The sequence below is a fragment of the Lithohypha guttulata genome, assembly GCF_036872675.1.
Source record: "Lithohypha guttulata strain CCFEE 5908 chromosome Unknown scaffold_3, whole genome shotgun sequence".
Lineage (NCBI taxonomy): Eukaryota > Fungi > Ascomycota > Eurotiomycetes > Chaetothyriales > Trichomeriaceae > Lithohypha > Lithohypha guttulata.
Genome location: NW_027042752.1, coordinates 83,210 through 100,157, shown reverse-complemented (window position 1 = coordinate 100,157; position 16,948 = coordinate 83,210). Strand labels below are relative to the sequence as shown.

Here is a 16,948-nt window from a genome sequence, read left to right as displayed (position 1 = left end):
GCTCTGCTGTGACTGCATGCTACTCACACGGCAGGCAGAAACATCTGCACCTCATCACATTTCTTGTTCAGCAAGTCATCTCCCCATGGCCAGCAGATCCGCCGAACGTCCAGCAAAGCTAACGATACAAGATGCGCCTGATTCTTATCCATCTTACAGATTTCACTCACAGACGAAAAATGCAGGTCCAAAAGAGCGTCCTCTAAATCACCAATCCGCAGACCAGATCTCAACGATGTTTCTCAATGGTGTTTGTACAATCAGATATTCTATGTCAGCCTGTCGTCTCGTATGTTACGAAAACCCACAAGCACAAATTTACCGTTCTCCCTAGTCAATTTTAGTTGACGCCATCACAGAGCTTAGCCACAGTGCGTCGAGAGTGCTACTTTTTTTTTGAATACTATAGTACATACCAACACGGATACGTTCCAAAAAACAACATGGTTATACGGTGAAGCTATCAGAATCTCATACCAACACGCTTGCACGCTCAGCAGCCGCCTTCTGTTTCGCAGCAAGTCGTTCCTTCAGTTCTGCGAACCTTGTACTCGCAGCGGACCCGTTAGCAAATACGAGCTCGCTAGAGTCTGACCCTCGCGTTGACGTCTTCTGTTTCCTCCTCCTCTTCTTCTCGTGAGTTGCGCTGACTATTTTTGTCTTGTGTTTATGCTTCTCTTTGACGTTGTTCTGTAGCTTCTGCTTCTTACTCTTGCCTTTCAGATTCTCGTCTGTCCTACCACCCATCCTCTCAAATACATAACACTTCTGCCTCTGTTTGTGCTGCTTCGCACTGTAGTCAATTGCCGACAGATATATCCTCTTACTTGTCTGTTGCGCAAGCTTCTGCTCGCAGTGCTGGCGACGTCTCTCATCGTTATCGAGAACTTCTCTTCGGAGCTGGGATTTGAGCTCAGATGCTAATTGTGCGGCCGCTGAAGATTGGGACGATAGTTGATGCGATTGTGGTTGGCTCGAACGAAGACTCTGTGATGAGGCAGGCTGAGATGAGAGAATGGGTGGTTGAGCGGAACGGTACGGTTCGAAGATTCTGTGAGTGGACTTCGATGCTGGCTGTACAGGTATCGAATCGTTCAATATTGGTAGCTGGGCAAGTCTTTGGTCTATTGTCAGAGCTGCCACTGCTACTGTTTCTCTCTTGATTCTTTGACTGCTCTGATGAGCCTGACTAGCTCTGTGTTGCGCCATCACGTCTGGTCGATCAGCTTTGCGAGCATCCGCAGCTTCCCGTAACTTTGCACTGAAAGCTGCGTCGTTCAGGGCCTTGGTAGCATGTCCTTTGTCGCTTGTGCTGACGTCTGTGCAATCAGAGAGAATGCTCGGAAGAGTGTGACGTGGAATCAGACGTGGTAGACTATCGTTGTTGAGGGCCAGCTGACCCGACATTTGTCTGTAGGGCACACTGTATGATCTGGCAGTATTGTGCATGAGCGAAAAGAAATGGCTTCTGTAATGGAGAGCATAAGTGTCAGCGGATTCTAGCTCTGGCGGCCCTTGTTAGACATCGTGGAAACCTACCTCACACGTCCTGCTGTAACTGTTGGCCGAATATGGCCTTGATTAACGACTTCATCAGCGATCAACTGCCAGTTGATTGTGTTCTTCTCGGGGGCTAGCTGCCTGAGCATCGCGAGCTGTAGCATCGTGACATTGGCTGACTCTGACCATTTCCTCTTCCTGGACGAGCTGATACCGAGTGGAGAGGACGACAGCACCAGAGTCGAGGATGTGGGCAAGTCTGGAAGACATACTGCGTCGTCAAGGTCGTCCCCTGGGGTCAGTGGAGGAGTTGGAAGGTGCGCGCGAGGCCAGTCAGACAGTGCGGGCCTGAAATGGTGCTTGATGGACATTGTGTCGACGCTTCTCGGAAACAGTGATGGGTACTGGTGGGAGTGCGATTTGCAAGTCGATCGAGTAGCCAACGGCGACCTCGTCGGTGAGGTCAGGTAATCCCAGTCTCGTAGTGGGATTGCATGAGAAAGGTCAACAAGAAAAGATCCTTTATCGTGGAGAAAGAACTTGGATGCGACGCGCGCGAAACCTTAGCACGCGTATCGATCGCGACATGGCGTAGTGAAAGTGATTATGTCGAAGTTCCATGGACAACTGGTCTAGGTGGCGAGGTGAAGTAACTGGTCTTGAGGTCAGGGAACCTGCCCGTGGTAGTCGTACTGTCCATAACCGCGTCGTCGTAACGCTGTTCTGGTCTGCTGAGACTTCGAGTAGCTTAGGAAATTTGCGACAAGGGCGCTCGTTGTCACAGATGACTTTCACTTGTCTGGAACAGCAGAATCTCAGTTGTATGCGTTTCTAACCTCGCGACCCGTGGTTGCTATGATCCCATACTCTGACCTTGGTCGTCGCGGTTTGCAGACGGTACAGAACACCGACGCTGCACCTAATTACTATCAGAAAGTAGGATTTGTGTTAGAACAGGTTACCAGCAATACCAGGATCTAACGTTGGCACACTCGCATATGTTTATGATGCTATAAAACCAAGCCAAGATTTGTAGGCATGGGTGAGTGTGGATACCGGCTCAGCTGTCTCATTGGTCAACTGTAGCACGTACAATGTGTCACGAGGAGAAGATGAAGATACTATGATAATACTAATCCTGGGAATGCCACAACTCAAGGGTTCGTTCAGACCAAGGAGTAGCATCGACCGTACTGTATTGGACCTGCCCCAGAGCTCATCAAGCACGACCTTTTCATACAGGTTGGCCTTCTAGGCAGCCTGGACTTGAGCAGCACCACGTGGTCCTCCTCGACCACGGCCACCACGGTTGCCTCTGAACTCGCCTCCTCGACCACGACCTCTTCCTCGTCCGTCAGAACCTCGACCTCTGCCGCCCCGTCCACGACCCCCTCTGTCTCGTCGCACTTCACTGAACCCGTCGTTTTCACTAATTGGGACAACACCCTTCTCTTCAGTAGCTGTAGCTTCAGCCGCAGCGCCGGCTTCGTCTGCCCAGTTTGTGGTTGACTGATTCATAGCTGGTGTTGCAGAGGTCTCAGTTTCGGCAGGGTCTCGAGGCACTTGAACCCAGTCTTCACCTGTCTGGGTGTTCTCGGTAGTCATAGAGGCTTCTGGATTCCATGATGCTTCTGCAACAGCATTTGCAGCATCAGCTGTAGTAGAAGATTGTTCTGGAGCGGCCATAAGCAACTCTTCACTTGTGGCTTCCTCAGCAATGGGAACGGCAGCGTTGTCTTCGAGCTCTGTCAGACCTGCGTTAGCGACGGTCTGATCTGTCTCGGTCTCTTCGTGCTCATCAGTGTCTTCCGTGACCGGCGCAGCCTCCGAATCATCGACCGCATCTCCATCGGCATTGGCCGCAAGCTCACAAGGAGTACTGACTGCAGAGGCTTTCAGCTGAGCAAAGGTGTAATCGATCGTCTTTGATGTGTTGGGATCCGAGATCTTCTCCTCTCTGCCCTCAACCAGATGAGTGACGGTTTCCACCGAGGCGTGATTGCCCTGATAGAGGTGGTGAAGAACAGCTTCGTAGGCTTCTTTCTCGTTCTCCTCCAAATCCTCGTTTTGTCTATGAGAGGCAACAGCATGCAAGAATTGGCAAGTAATGCGGAGAGCTTCTTGCACCTTCATGGTAGATGCGCTAGAAGAACCTTGTACCGCCTCTTGTTTCACCTTCTCAATTTCAGCATTATGAGCCTCAGCAAGTGAAGCTTTCTCCTTGTCGTGTCGAGCTTCCAAATCTTGAGCGAATTCACTAAAGTTCTTCTGCTGTTCCTCCAACTGGGCTAGTTGGGCTTCAATTTGAGGTTTCTTGAGGATTTGAGCTTTCTGATCATTATTGATCTTCTTTTGTTTGATTAAGTCGTCGAGGGAGACACCGGGAGCGTCGTTGATGATAGCTTCCGTGCGGGTGATAGAAGCAAGCTTTTTGTTGGAGTTTCTTATCTGTCTGCTATTGTTAGCTAGGCTCATACATAAGTAACAGAAAGTTGTCAGTACTTTTGAAGTTCCCGCAGGTATGGGCTACCTTCAGCTTCATGGTCAGCAGTACCATTGACCTTGGCATCCATAGGCGTTTCTGCAGGAGGTGGTGTGGTTGCAGGATTGACCTTAGCCTTACGCTTCTTTGCAGACTTTGACTCCAGAACTGGTGTTGAAGAAATGGTCGACATTGTAGATGGTATTGCAACTGTGTCGCGTGATGATCCAATAGGCTTGATTTAGAGGTATATAGACAGTACGTTTTCTTGGAAACAAGTCTTGAAAGGTTCGATCAGGGACGTGTTTAATTGTAGTAAGAAGTTTCGAGACTCTACAGCGAAATGTTGATTACTTTTGTGAAGCTTCCAGTTCTCAAGACACGTCGCTTGGGTGCACGTCAGATGTAATCCAATCTCCAATTCTTGGGTCGTACCTGCCAAGCCTGCTACCTGTCTGACTTACGGCGTCTCCACCAAGTCACTTTTGCTTCGCTTTAGCTATAGCTCATTGTTGCTTGCATGGCACAGATCGAATGTGCCAGAAAGTACTAGTATACCAGGAGCAATATTCGTGCTTACCCCACCCTCCCGAAGTCGAAGACGACTCGGCACGACCAGTGAGAGGCTGGCTGATATCCATCGAGGCAGATGTTCCTACGGCTAGCAGGTCCATATTGTTATAACATTCGCGGCACAAGCGATAGAATCAGAAGTCCCTTGGAAGTATTATTGGACACATTAATTCTATATCTTCTAGCTGTTTGCCTGAGACCACGAATATATCTATAGCCGGACGTGACGAATTTAAGAGGATTCGTTGTGTTGAGAACCGAAATTTCCAAGTCCAAGCAACATTTACTACGAGTACGCAATTGTCGACGGTATAGCTGCTACGATCACGAAGGTCTGAAAGTCCAAACCCGGCATGAGCTCCCAATCTACAGAACTGATGTGCCAGTATATCTCAACCAAGCTCTACGGACACACCAAGTAGGAAAGGCGATAAGTTGTTTCTTGGCATGTGATTATGAACTTTACAGTGATCCTGCAACCAAGATTTCGGGTTAAAATTAGAACGATTTCAAGGAAGTAAGTAATGGCACGTGGTCTGTGTTCGTTCTCAAAAGGCTCCAAAATGAATACTCGAGTCAGAGACTATACAAGCACGAGAGCGACACGAAACCACGTGATATGAAAGCAGTTTTCCACGCCCTCATTGTCGATTTCATTAAGTCCTTTGTCAAGCGCCCGCACCTGCCAATCCATTTGACTGACCTTCCGAAATCGTTCTTCATTAATTTCGCCGTGTTGCCCACGTATTGGTGGGTACTGCCAGCAGTACTGCACTCGAATATGAGCATGTCGAGAAAGCCTTCGTTTCTATCTTGATCCTGTGGAAATCACTGCAGTAACTTGCAGTACTGTTTCTGCACGCTCTGAGAAGATTCTCTGCTTCATGTCAGTAGTCGTGAGATCTGTCATTACCCCATTCAATCCTCGGCTCCGGCTCTGAATGACCCATCCTAGTCTCGATCCAGTCATCTATGCCTATATTTCCTTTGTGTTTTGCAATCATGGCATTCCTTATTGTGCTTGACCAGCTTTTCCACCATTCTTGGGACGTACGAAGACTGGCTTCGGTGGTTGCGACGTCTTCCTCGTTGTCAGAGAGATTAAATAAGCTCCATACTGTTTCTGCCAGCTCAAACTTCTTCTCCGGGTGCAATCGCAATATGCTGGAAAACCAGCTCGAAGGCTGTTTATGGACAATGACCTGGGAACGTTCACAGACAAAGTCAATCTTTAACACTCCTCGATACTTAACGGTTGCTGCCAAGTTCCTTACTTGCCCTGCCAGCATGTCAGTAGGCAGCCCTTCGACCACTCTTGTCAAGGTGTAAGATTTGTTCTCCGACTTGTCTCTGCAAAACTGTCTGACACTCGTCGCGAGCATCGTCATCACCCGATCGTCCTCGTCGCTATACAGTGGCCCAATACCGCCTTGCAACGGGGAGACTTGCGCCGAGTTGAACCGCCATTTGCGTTGCTTCAAGTTCAGCAGGTGTGCTAGATTGAGTGTAATGTCAAAATCGACGGTATTCATGCCATGACTCCCGATGACTCGAAGTATTGGTTTTGGTGGCAAGAGTGCTTGCTCAACAATGAACGGCATCATATGCTGAGGCTGTGCATAGAGGTCAGAGTACTTGACGGTCAAGCTCATCTTATCATTGGACAAGGCGCCATCAGGAATGTTGTATTTGTGATAAGGGACGGTAGCCAGTAGTCCCAGTCTTCTCAAAGGGTCGTACGTGACACGTGCAGCTGGACGTCGTGTTGTTTGGGTCTGCACAACAGGCGCACTACTGCTTTCCTCATTCGAGTTGTTGTCTTCCTGGCTGATGCCACTGTAAGCAGGTGGAGAATCCTCTGTCGTCGCTGCCGGCCCACCCCATACTTGCGCGCTAGACTTCAACTCATCTGAAGACATTTTTCGAGCCTTTCGGCATAGTAGTGTAATGGAGGGTGCTATGTGTCAACTCGAAGCCGATAAAGAGTGTGGTCAGCCATTGAAATAGTGATGCCTTGGCTATGCGAACTTGATTTGCTGCGCCACAAAACTTCGTTCTTACAGTTTGCGGAGGATAAACGTACATCTCCAGCGAATCACCAACAGCGATTCTATCGAGAAAACAGGCTCGATGGCGCCTCAGGCTGCCACAACAAGCAATCGTCCCTTACTTGTGGCTGACCACGCTCACTGATTACACAGCCATGCAATTCAGCTATTACTGACCGACATGTCATTACTTATACTGCCTTGTCGTAAGCCAGCCTTCACCTTCACTACCTACTCTCCGAGTCTGCTTTTTATATCAAGGCCACATCAGCCCTCCTGATTCTCTAACAAGCAGCCCCACAGCAGCATTCGGTCTATCGGAAAAGGGATTTACCTGACTAGAATACAAGAAATCCGTTCCTCTAACAATTGCAAGTCCTGTACATACTGCTCCCCTTTCCGAACACCTTTCAAACCTGCGACTAAGACCTTGACCTGCTTCTCAAAGTTCAACTTTACCTTGTGCAACTCCTTCACAACGCTAGTGTCACCATCGAGAACAATGAACGAAGAGTAGCCATCGAAGTGATTCTGGTCTTCATCCTCCGAATCAGAGTCATCCTGGTCTGCTCGCAGCCGTCTATTCTTGCTCTGGGCTGATCTGAAGGAGCTGACCTCGAAGTCAGGGTTAGCATGCTCTGTATTAGTAGAATTCGACACCAGATCCGAGAAGTGAATGCACAGGTCAAGAATTGCCACGACGGACTGCTTCAGGGCTTTGACCTTCGGTGCTGCTAAGCAAGCATGTGCGAGACGACTGATGTAAGTTCGATGAGTCTGTATCATCTCATCAATAGTGACTGATTCATGCATATTGATGCGCATTTGCTTTGTGAGCGGCCATATTATAGTGGTTGTGAAATGGTCGTAGACAGTGTTCACGAAGCTCAATAGTGCAAATGCTAGTGCTTGAGCACGTCTTCGGTCGAGCTCAGTAGCACTCTCCATTAACGGGACTGTCGTAACGGAGATATAGCCGGTGCGCTCGATGCAATACTTCGCTCTCTTGATTTGTGTCAATACCAGTGCAATGCGTTGGTAGGTAGCCATAGCTGCTGCATCAACGATGTTTGCCAGAGACCACGGCAAAACGTACTCGAATGCAACTGAGCTCAGGATCTCAACAGAAGTTCTTCTGCTCTGCATGGCCCTCGAAGATGTATAGGTAGAATGGATTAATATTGAATCGACGATGTGACGGCTTCCACCGGCATTGAAAGCTTCTTCAAGCATATCTCTCAATTGGAACCGGTCGTTCCAGCTGTCCATCAAATGATCGATTCTGTTGAACAGTTTTCGCTCGATCTCATTTACAAAAGTGGTATCTTGCTGCAGGTATAGTTGTGCTATTGTGTCGAGGGCCTGTCCGTAGCCGCATGTTGTATCGAGGACGGCTTTCAGCTCGAGAGTTCGTGATTGTAAGAGAAAATGTACATACTGGTTCCAGCTTTCCTCGAAAGAGGCCGAGAAAGGACGTGATATGTCAGGCTGGATGTCTTGCATGAACCCCGCCAGCTCGTTCACTGCACCTGGGTACTCGAGACGATCGTTCGTCCGTAGTTGACGCAAAAATGCCGAAGTCTTTCCACAGGCCAGTATCTGTCCGCTTATGTTCATCAGGAAAGAAGAAGGTCTTTGCCGTCCAGTAATTTCCAAGGAATAGTAGTCATGCCACAGAGTGTACAGTTTCGAGATGGGCTGATGTGACACGACAAAGAATGTGGATGTCTCTAGCTGACCATAATTGAGCCACGTCCATATAGGTTGCAGATACACGTGCAGAGTTGGAAAAAGAATTGAGCTCAAACACTGGAAGACTCTGACATTGCCGCAGACCTGACTCGTCCATACTGCTTGGTACAAGTTTTCAAGACAGCTGATGGCATCGTCGTTACCGTCCTGTCTCAAGAAGTCTGCGATCGCTGTAATATCAGCACTTACTTCTGGCAAATAAAGGACCACTGGTGTAATGCTGGCGACTGTTGTAGTGCTAGAATCTGTGAAATTCTGTTGCAACTCGTCGATAGCTCTATAACAATGCAATATAACTTTTTCTGTTGCGTCCTTCATTGCGGCAATGTATGTATCATGTGTGAGACTCGCAATCCAGGTCAGTACAAAGTCGAGGTCTGTACGTACAAGCGAGAACTGAGTGAAAATTGACCGCAATGTCTTGTGTGGCAGTCCACGAACTTGGATAGTTGAGTTGAGCTCATATCTACCTCTGATGGTGGTGAACATACGGTTGCTATACCCTCGAAGGAAAAACATGCTTTCGCGAATGAAGAGCTCCTCGGTGATTTGATCGATGCTCTGATCGCAGTCGGAGACAGTACCATAGAGGTTGAGTGTTTCGTCATCCACGGTATGCAGCAAAGAATCTATGTCCTGTGCAATCTCAACCTCCTTTGCATCGTGTAGGGGCGAAGTCTTAGCTGTTGAATAGTCCGGGTCAACACCGTCGTCCAGCAAACCCGGGTCGTTAACGTCGTGAAAGTCAGGCACGCGCCAAAGTCTACTGTGCTTGTCGATTGGACTTTCTGCCTGCAAATCTATCCAACGAAGTGGAGGGGGAGTGCCAACGCGAAGAGGTTTCTGGTAAAGCTCAAGCAGATTCTTGCTATGGGCCGGATCACCTGCTAAGTGAAGCAGCAAATCCAGTGCGTCTGGAAGCCAATTGTATTCGAAATCTTTGAGCTCATTTCTACGTTGTCTCAACGCGTCAGATAGATTGTCCAAAGATAGGATCTGGAACTTCTCCTCTAAGCCATCGAGCCGGTTGATAACTTCGAACTGATTGGTGCGAGCAGCAGTATGCTTTTTGATGCGTCGACGAAAAGAATCTTGTAAACGTCTGGTTTCCTGCTTCGACGATGTGCTTTGCTTGACGATAGAGATCGAGAGCTGATCCAGCCACGTGTTTATGGTGGCCAAGGTAGCAGCCATATTTGAGCTGGTCTTCTTTGACACAGCGTTGTCATGGCTATCAGATTACGAAGTGTCGCGATACACAACTTTGCTCAATAGTAACTGTAGCAGAGGGTATCACTATTCAAGGATGTCAAGCACGCGTCTGGCGTTTTCGAAGCCTACCACTTTTGGGCTTGGCTAGCGCAACGTGCCGCAGAGGTCTATTAGGAGTCCACCCGTCTGCAGATCAAACGCATATGGGCTTTGTATCAGTTCAACAAGCCACACACATCAGCATCCTGCTCATTCAATATTCCTTCCAGTATATATTCCCTTGCCATTCACATGGCTCTGAGGCTGCCTGGGTCAGAGAATAGGCCAGCATGGGAGTAGCACGACCAATTCGATTTCTCGGGGCAGTTTGCATACTGCTCGTCTTCGTGCTCATCTATCTCACTCAGTTCTATCGCACGACTCCCGTGGGCTTGCCAACCACAGTGAACAGCGGGAGTAATGTCAATAGTGGAGGGAAAGTGACACATTGGGACAAAGATCCATTATTAGATCCTGTGGAAGAGCCACCGCAACCACTATGGCGGCATACAGATCACGACTATTCTCCAGATTCTGCGAACAGCGCTCGGCTCAATGCCACTCTCCTCGTCCTCGTCCGCAATGAAGAACTGAACGATCTGATACCTTCCATGCGCGAACTTGAAGCGACCTGGAATCACAAGTTCAACTATCCTTGGACATTCTTTAACGATGTTCCTTTTACCGAAGAATTCAAGCGCAAGACCACGGCAGCCACGAAAGCGAAAACCAACTATCATGTGATACCTGATGAGCATTGGAACATGCCTGAGTGGATAAGCAATGATCTATATGAAGAATCGGCCAAGATTTTGAACGAAAACGGTGTACAATACTCTGGCAAAATCTCCTACAATAAGATGTGCCGCTGGAACAGCGGGCTATTCTACAAACACCCCGCTCTGCAAGACGTACAATATTACTGGCGAGTCGAGCCAAAAGTCAAGTTTTTCTGCGACGTCGATTACGATGTGTTCCGATACATGCAAGACCACAATAAGACCTACGGCTTCAACATCAACCTCTTCGACGCACCGGACAGCATACCCAGCCTATGGCCAGAAACAATCAAATTCCTCGCCGCACACCCAGAACACCTCGCAAAGAACAACGCCATGGCCTGGCTGGTCGACAACGAGCGACGACCAGACGTCAACCTAAAAGCACACGGGTACAGCACCTGCCATTTCTGGACGAATTTCGAAATTGCAGACATGTCTTTTTGGCGATCGCAGGCCTACGAAGACTATTTCAATCACCTCGACAGAGCGGGTGGATTCTTTTACGAACGATGGGGTGATGCTCCTGTGCATGCGATTGCGCTGGGGTTGTTCTTGGACAGTTCACGAATTCACTGGTTCAAGGATATTGGGTATAATCATGTGCCGTTCTTTAACTGCCCGAACAGTCCCAAGTGTAGGGGGTGTACGCCAGGACAGTTTTATGCTGGCGAGAGTTGGTTACAGAGAGATGATTGTCGACCGTTGTGGTTTAAATATGTTGGAATGGGTTGAGACAGAGGTAGTTGGAAACAGAGGACGTATATAGCGGCTATTGCTCTGGAGATCTGTCATTTCCCCTTCAGGTCGGAATCTGAGGCGCATTACGCCTGGCGTACGTGAGAAGGTGAACAACGAAGTGCAACGACCTGGTAGGCTCAATGGGCGGCGCTTCTGTAAATTTCACAATTGGTCAAATATTCAAACTCGTACTGTTACACTCTACTACTGCCTGGCTCACGCGACATCATGGCTAAGGTCTCTTACAACAAGCAATCCACTGCCCCACCCTACAGCAGCCCAACCACTGAATCGCGGATTGGGATTCCAACACATTGCAGTCACGGCTTGCTCCTCTGGTAAAATGATTTGTGAAGTTGCACCAGTTGTTGAGTGAGCTTTGGGGCCAAGATCGACCTTATCCGGTTGAAACCCTTCATAGAAGCGTGTGAGGCCTCTGCGAGTCGGACGACCGTAGAAGATGTCGATGGGCTCTGTCGCTGGGTTGTCCTGAGGCCCATAATCTTGAGTTGGGGCAGCAAGGTCCGAGCCATTTAGTGTCGACGTGTCCTGCCTCTTATCTAAATCGCACGAATTGTCCGTAGCTGCTGGATTGTCCAGCTCCATTGTACTTACTTCTTTAACTGCGTGTCCATCTTCCACTTCCAATTCTCTCCATTCCACTTCCCAAATCTTCACCATCCAGCTCAGGATTTTCTCGCCTTTGGCAAAGTGCGAAATGGGCAGCATTCTCTTTAAACAGTTGCTCGCAAACACACTCCCCGAAGCATTCGCCACCAGCACAATTGGGTGAAACGGACTGACTGCCAATGAAGTGCATATACCGCTGCACTCCGGCAGCTTCAGTAGCGTGTTGTATTGATTGAAGTGTCTCATGCTGTGGCTGACGACAGTGCTTAGGGATGTGCCTGACGGTTCCGAGTTGCCTGACGTATCAGAGGTGGTAAGGAAGCTGCGTGCAAACGGATAATATGCCAGGTTTCGAGTTGGGAGGCGAGCTTTGCGGGTCACTACACGATCTTGTGATGGCGCGCGGAGATCTGTGAGTATAATCTCGCCGGCAGCTGACTGAGATGCTAGGAAGGTCGGGTGGTCGGTTACTGTGGTCAGCGACATGATGTAGGTGTGATGGATATGAATTGTGGTGTATGCAGTTAATGAAGTGCTCGATGAATTGTCGATTACGAAGAGATGGATTTTTCCTATCGTGTCACCAGCTATGAGATCTATGGGTGATGGTGTGCAGAAGCAGGTGAAGATTGTGCCAGTGGGTGGCTCAGCGATCAGATGAGGCTTTTCTATGTATTGGATCGTAGATGCCGTGAGTTCGATATTGACTATGCGAATATTGCCATCACTTGAAAGGATGACCAATGATCGTGTATGAGTTGTTTCAGCATCATCAAGAAGCGGTAGCCATTCGAACTTGATAACATCTCCCCACTCCATATGTAGCTGATGATATAGCTGAGGGGCTTTATCCAAGTCGCGACTCAGTCTGGCTGCCTCTTCTGCCTGTCCTGGATCTGCCCCGACTTTCAAGATTTGAATGATGGAATGGTAGCCAGGAGAAGGGATAAAGGCTGACGACGGCCTAGGCGAATGTTGTGCAGTGCTGTCTCGTTGTGGCTTCGTGCCTCGGAAAGATACAGCGAGGTATTGTAAATCTGTCCGAATGGATGCCCAGGCAAGACAGTGCGGTCTAGCACCAAGATTGACGAGCCATCCTCGATGAGGTCTATTCCTGGTGGCAGCTAGTTGAGGTACCGATGACTTCGAGTATGCCTCTGTGATATCAAATGGCTTCAATGGCTCAATTTTGTATTTCTGGCTTTGATTCCAAGGTCCGAGTACCACTTCGTTGTTGACTTTGTTTTCCGAACCAGATATCTGGTATGTATTCTGACTCGTAACAGCACGGGCGATTTGTGCAGAATCTGTAAACAAAGGTGGCTGTAAATTCTTACTTCGAGGATTCTGTTCCATGTCGTCCTCCTGCGTCACTTTTAGACTTAGATACTTGCCTTGTGCCTCATACTGAACGGCCTTCTCGATGGATGCTCTGCTTGGGAGGACCGAGTCTCTCGGATCCAAATGCCAGACATCTCTTGATCGCAATACCGGAAACAGGTCCTGAAGCTCTGGACCGAAGTTATCAAAATATGTTTTGCTTATCGCACCTCTTAACTTATCTGATCCCTCTGGAAACATTCGACTACGGAGACCCTTTTCTCTAGCTATTTCCTTGTGCTTCGGCCGCCGGACTACTGCAGACCTAGGACTGAGATGAGTGTCGCGTATTACCAGATCGTCCTCCCGCTCATCTTCTTCGGATGTCGCGACAGAAGATTCTGCTGCATTAGATAGCTCCGCGTCAGCTTGTACTTCAGCATGTTCCACAAGGTCACCTGGTCCAGCATTGTCGTCAAAATTGACGTCGTGAGTCTTCTGCACAGATTCGGGCGCCGAGCTTTCAGAAGAACGATCCGGTGAGTTGGACTCGGCTCGAAGAGTGCGAACAATATCTTCTGTCCATTCGATTTGATCTTCATATCGTGGATTGGCTTTGCGCTGCCGGCCAGATCTGCGTGGTGTTTCTGGTACTGCCATGGTCAAGAGCACATGTAGGCATAAGCTCGCACAAGTCAGATAGCATTCGTGCACAAACACGCTCGTATCAATGTGGTCAAGCGGAGCTGGGCTGCGATCAATGGTAGATGGAAATTTCACGATCGACGAGCACTTGGACAGGGCACGTTCAAGGTTGTCTGTCACTAATTAGCTGGGACTAAATGAGTGCCATCGAATCACTTCATGAAGAGTGCGCACATTGAATTTTGTATTGGATTACACTCACTGAAGTATTGCGTCGAGTAAAATGGAGTATAAGGCCTGAACTTTAGGGCTACGAGAAGAGAGGAAGGCAACGCGACGCGTGTTTCTCGCCAAAGTGGTGCAGACAATGACGTCGCGTTTTGCATGTATACTATCCAGCGATACCTTCTTGTCACAAAATTAGACGTACAGAAGCAACGCCTAGCCCAGTACTCTGTCTTCTTACGAGCATGTTCATAGTTGAAATGATGGAGCTTGCAGCACGATCACTAATTCTAGATGCGGTTCACTATATTGTGAGACGACAATCCCTTCTATTTATGTGAACATATCGAGGAGCTGTACACAGTACATCAGTTTTGCTTTCTGGACCGCGAGCTTTCTGTCGAGGATGTGTTATAGTATGACAAGTTAAAGGTTGAGTGTCTGGTACAGGTTGGCTAACTTCCTGGACAGACAGCTCTCCGTCAAGCGAACCATTTCGACGCATAGTGCGCGGATTCGAAGCATGACTTTCGATAAGTTGTGGACGTTCTGCTATGTCAAATTGCTACAATAACCCGAAGTACAAAGCACGATCAGTACATTGATGTCCTGTCAATGCTCGCCAGTTCAAGACAGTTTATTTGATGTTGGGCAGATTACTGCGGTCGATCACACCCATCGTGAGGTTATATCAACCAGTTACCATGGGACTGCTTGATAGCGTGTTTTGCACCGTCTAGACAGATGCCCATTCGTCGCCTGAATTGCTTCGATCGACATTGATCTGCATGCATTGTACGTGCGCAGGATAATCCGAAGCAGTACGTCACTGGAGGTCTTCCCTGCTACAGTGACCACCTCCCCTGGCATCGTCTATCAAGTCGGGCACAGAGGATGATTGACAGACCTTTTTCGAGCACAAAGCCTGACGACCTTCACCCAACCGAGGTCAGGGTGAGGGCGATGATAAAACCGAGGCTTATGTCATTGCGACAAGAGAAGGGGATCGTCCGAAATCGGGTACTTTATTCGGCCTGGTTCCTGCCTTGTCATCAATCCTTGATCACACAGGAAAAGGGCTGTTGTTGGTACTATCAGTCAGCATTAGTGAGCTAGTTCTCGAGGAGAACTAGGGGAAACATCGGGTTTGCCGATGCAAATGCCGTGCTGCAGAGGCTACAAACCCTTGATATTACGACGGCAGTCCACGAATTGCTTCCACTCGTACGCGTTGTAAGCGAGGGTGACGCCATGGCAGGCACATTGCGACAAGCGACTCAAGCATTGAACGTTCAATGGTGGGCAGCGTCTCACCGACTCATCATCAGCTGAAAGAAGCAACTAACCTTGCGATCATGGCAACATCCTCGTTTGCTGGCCCCAGATAGATATGACTCTAATTTGCTTAAGCGATGTCAGTGCCCATGACAATGGTTGGAAGTGTTCGTGAAATGAAGTGGTATGATCCAATATCGTAGTAAGCAGCGGCAGGGAAGATTTCGGAGTACTAGCTCAAGGTGGTAAGGTCAAAGCTGCTCGTCTTGCCCCTTGAACGATGTTAAGTGTGTTTTACCCCAGCTGAAACTGTGGCTCTGCTGCATAATGACTCTGCGCGATTATTCTCGAGGCTTACATATCCTTGACGGCGGCAACGTTCGAACAAGGGTTGATATACAACCACTTATACGCACGATATGCACTAGTGTGAATGTAGCGGGATTGTGGTGTAGTACTAGTGGTTCAGAAAGTTTAAAATGAATTGACTGGTTGATCCACCATACGACTTTAGTAGTAATTGCAACAACAATCGACAGTAAGCTTGCAATCTTCGAAAAGAGTGTCGCAGGTGCGGTCGATTACCGCACAGCATGCATGTAACAAGATCTAGCAGGACGTCTTGGGCACGAACACTGTGATCTGCAGGGCTAAATGAGATCTACGGATTGCTCAGGAATGATCTGCCGAGTATTAGCGACTTACGGTGCCTGACAACCAAGACCAAAAATATTCGCAAAGCGTCTGAAAGACGTCGTGGAGAACCGGGATCTACCGGGTCCTGACCAGTGTATTGTGTCATCTAGGTCCAAAGTAGATGAATTCCGTGTCTGTATTCAAGGCTTCGCATATTATGTCTTAACCAGAAGAGGTGTTCCCCGTGGTCGAGTGGAGTTTATGCTGTCTCAAATTCCTCAAATAGAAGCCAATGATCCTCTATGGTAGTGACATGGCAGTAACAAGTTCAAAGTGACTGACATGAGAAAACTGCCTGCACCTTGATGAGCCGCTAGTGGATCGGAAGCGGGTTGCCAACCTCGCTTGCCTGAACAAGAACCCTGTGGCTGCCGTATTTAGCACATGGGAGGTACCGAATCCCAATACTGCGGTACTTGAGTACAGGCATCAGAGTTGTGGCACACACTCGATCGATCTAACCCTGTGTATACTATCGAGCAAGCAGCGGAAGTGTCGGCAACATTCCTAGCCGAGCCCATCTGGCTATGTATGTGAGTAGTCTGTGGATCTTTTGCGACACAAGGCGAAGAGTTAAAGTGGTGGTATCCAGGAGTATCGTTCGGTCAGTCGATGCACAGGAGTAATAGTGATAGGTACCAAGCGTATAGGGAGTAGTTCATGCTTCGGCAAGGCCGTCGACAGGCAATCCCAATATTGCTGGACCGAATCATCGTTTTTCGAGAAGAACAGCCACTCCACTAATGAATCGTGACTGCGGCTGCACCTGGTACATCTTGCCCAATCGCAGCCTTGTCACTGTGCATTATTGGTAAAGCCGCCGTGTCACGGCGGGCCAGACAGTCACTCTGTATCTCAGAGGCACTTGATCATTGAAAAATAGAAAGCACCGCCCCAGCAAGAGACAGTGTGACAGCCACAATGATGGTCTGCAGGCGACTCAAACAGGCAACTGCCCAGACCAGAATAATGATCATCTGGTTCGAGGAAGTAATTCCGTCGCCAATTGCGAGATTGGACACATCGTCAGA

At 48.7% G+C, this 16,948-nt stretch overlaps 6 protein-coding genes across 6 annotated transcripts; 1 reads left to right on the top strand and 5 right to left on the bottom strand.

The window, feature by feature from the left end:
• Positions 1–471: 471 nt before the first annotated feature.
• Positions 472–1,871, bottom strand: LTR64_003811 (uncharacterized protein; the record flags this gene model as incomplete). The annotated part of the gene is made up of 2 exons (XM_064898161.1): positions 472–1,468; positions 1,540–1,871. 2 exons carry the CDS (start codon positions 1,869–1,871, stop codon positions 472–474), a joined length of 1,329 nt encoding a protein of 442 aa, XP_064754118.1.
• Positions 1,872–2,751: 880 nt separating this feature from the next.
• LTR64_003810 (uncharacterized protein) lies at positions 2,752–4,175 on the bottom strand (the record flags this gene model as incomplete). The annotated part of the gene is made up of 2 exons (XM_064898160.1): positions 2,752–3,965; positions 4,031–4,175. 2 exons carry the CDS (start codon positions 4,173–4,175, stop codon positions 2,752–2,754), a joined length of 1,359 nt encoding a protein of 452 aa, XP_064754117.1.
• A 1,267-nt stretch (positions 4,176–5,442) lies between these two features.
• LTR64_003809 (uncharacterized protein) lies at positions 5,443–6,474 on the bottom strand (the record flags this gene model as incomplete). The annotated part of the gene is made up of 1 exon (XM_064898159.1): positions 5,443–6,474. One exon carries the CDS (start codon positions 6,472–6,474, stop codon positions 5,443–5,445), a length of 1,032 nt encoding a protein of 343 aa, XP_064754116.1.
• Positions 6,475–6,933: 459 nt separating this feature from the next.
• LTR64_003808 (uncharacterized protein) lies at positions 6,934–9,549 on the bottom strand (the record flags this gene model as incomplete). The annotated part of the gene is made up of 1 exon (XM_064898158.1): positions 6,934–9,549. The coding sequence occupies one exon, from the start codon at positions 9,547–9,549 to the stop codon at positions 6,934–6,936; it is 2,616 nt and encodes an 871-aa protein (XP_064754115.1).
• Positions 9,550–9,896: 347 nt separating this feature from the next.
• Positions 9,897–11,228, top strand: KTR4 (putative mannosyltransferase ktr4; the record flags this gene model as incomplete). Its single annotated transcript, XM_064898157.1, has 2 exons — positions 9,897–10,978; positions 11,192–11,228. The coding sequence occupies 2 exons, from the start codon at positions 9,897–9,899 to the stop codon at positions 11,226–11,228; spliced, it is 1,119 nt and encodes a 372-aa protein (XP_064754114.1).
• Positions 11,229–11,342: 114 nt separating this feature from the next.
• On the bottom strand, positions 11,343–13,736 carry LTR64_003806 (uncharacterized protein; the record flags this gene model as incomplete). The annotated part of the gene is made up of 2 exons (XM_064898156.1): positions 11,343–13,063; positions 13,094–13,736. 2 exons carry the CDS (start codon positions 13,734–13,736, stop codon positions 11,343–11,345), a joined length of 2,364 nt encoding a protein of 787 aa, XP_064754113.1.
• Between the last annotated feature and the right edge of the window lie 3,212 nt (positions 13,737–16,948).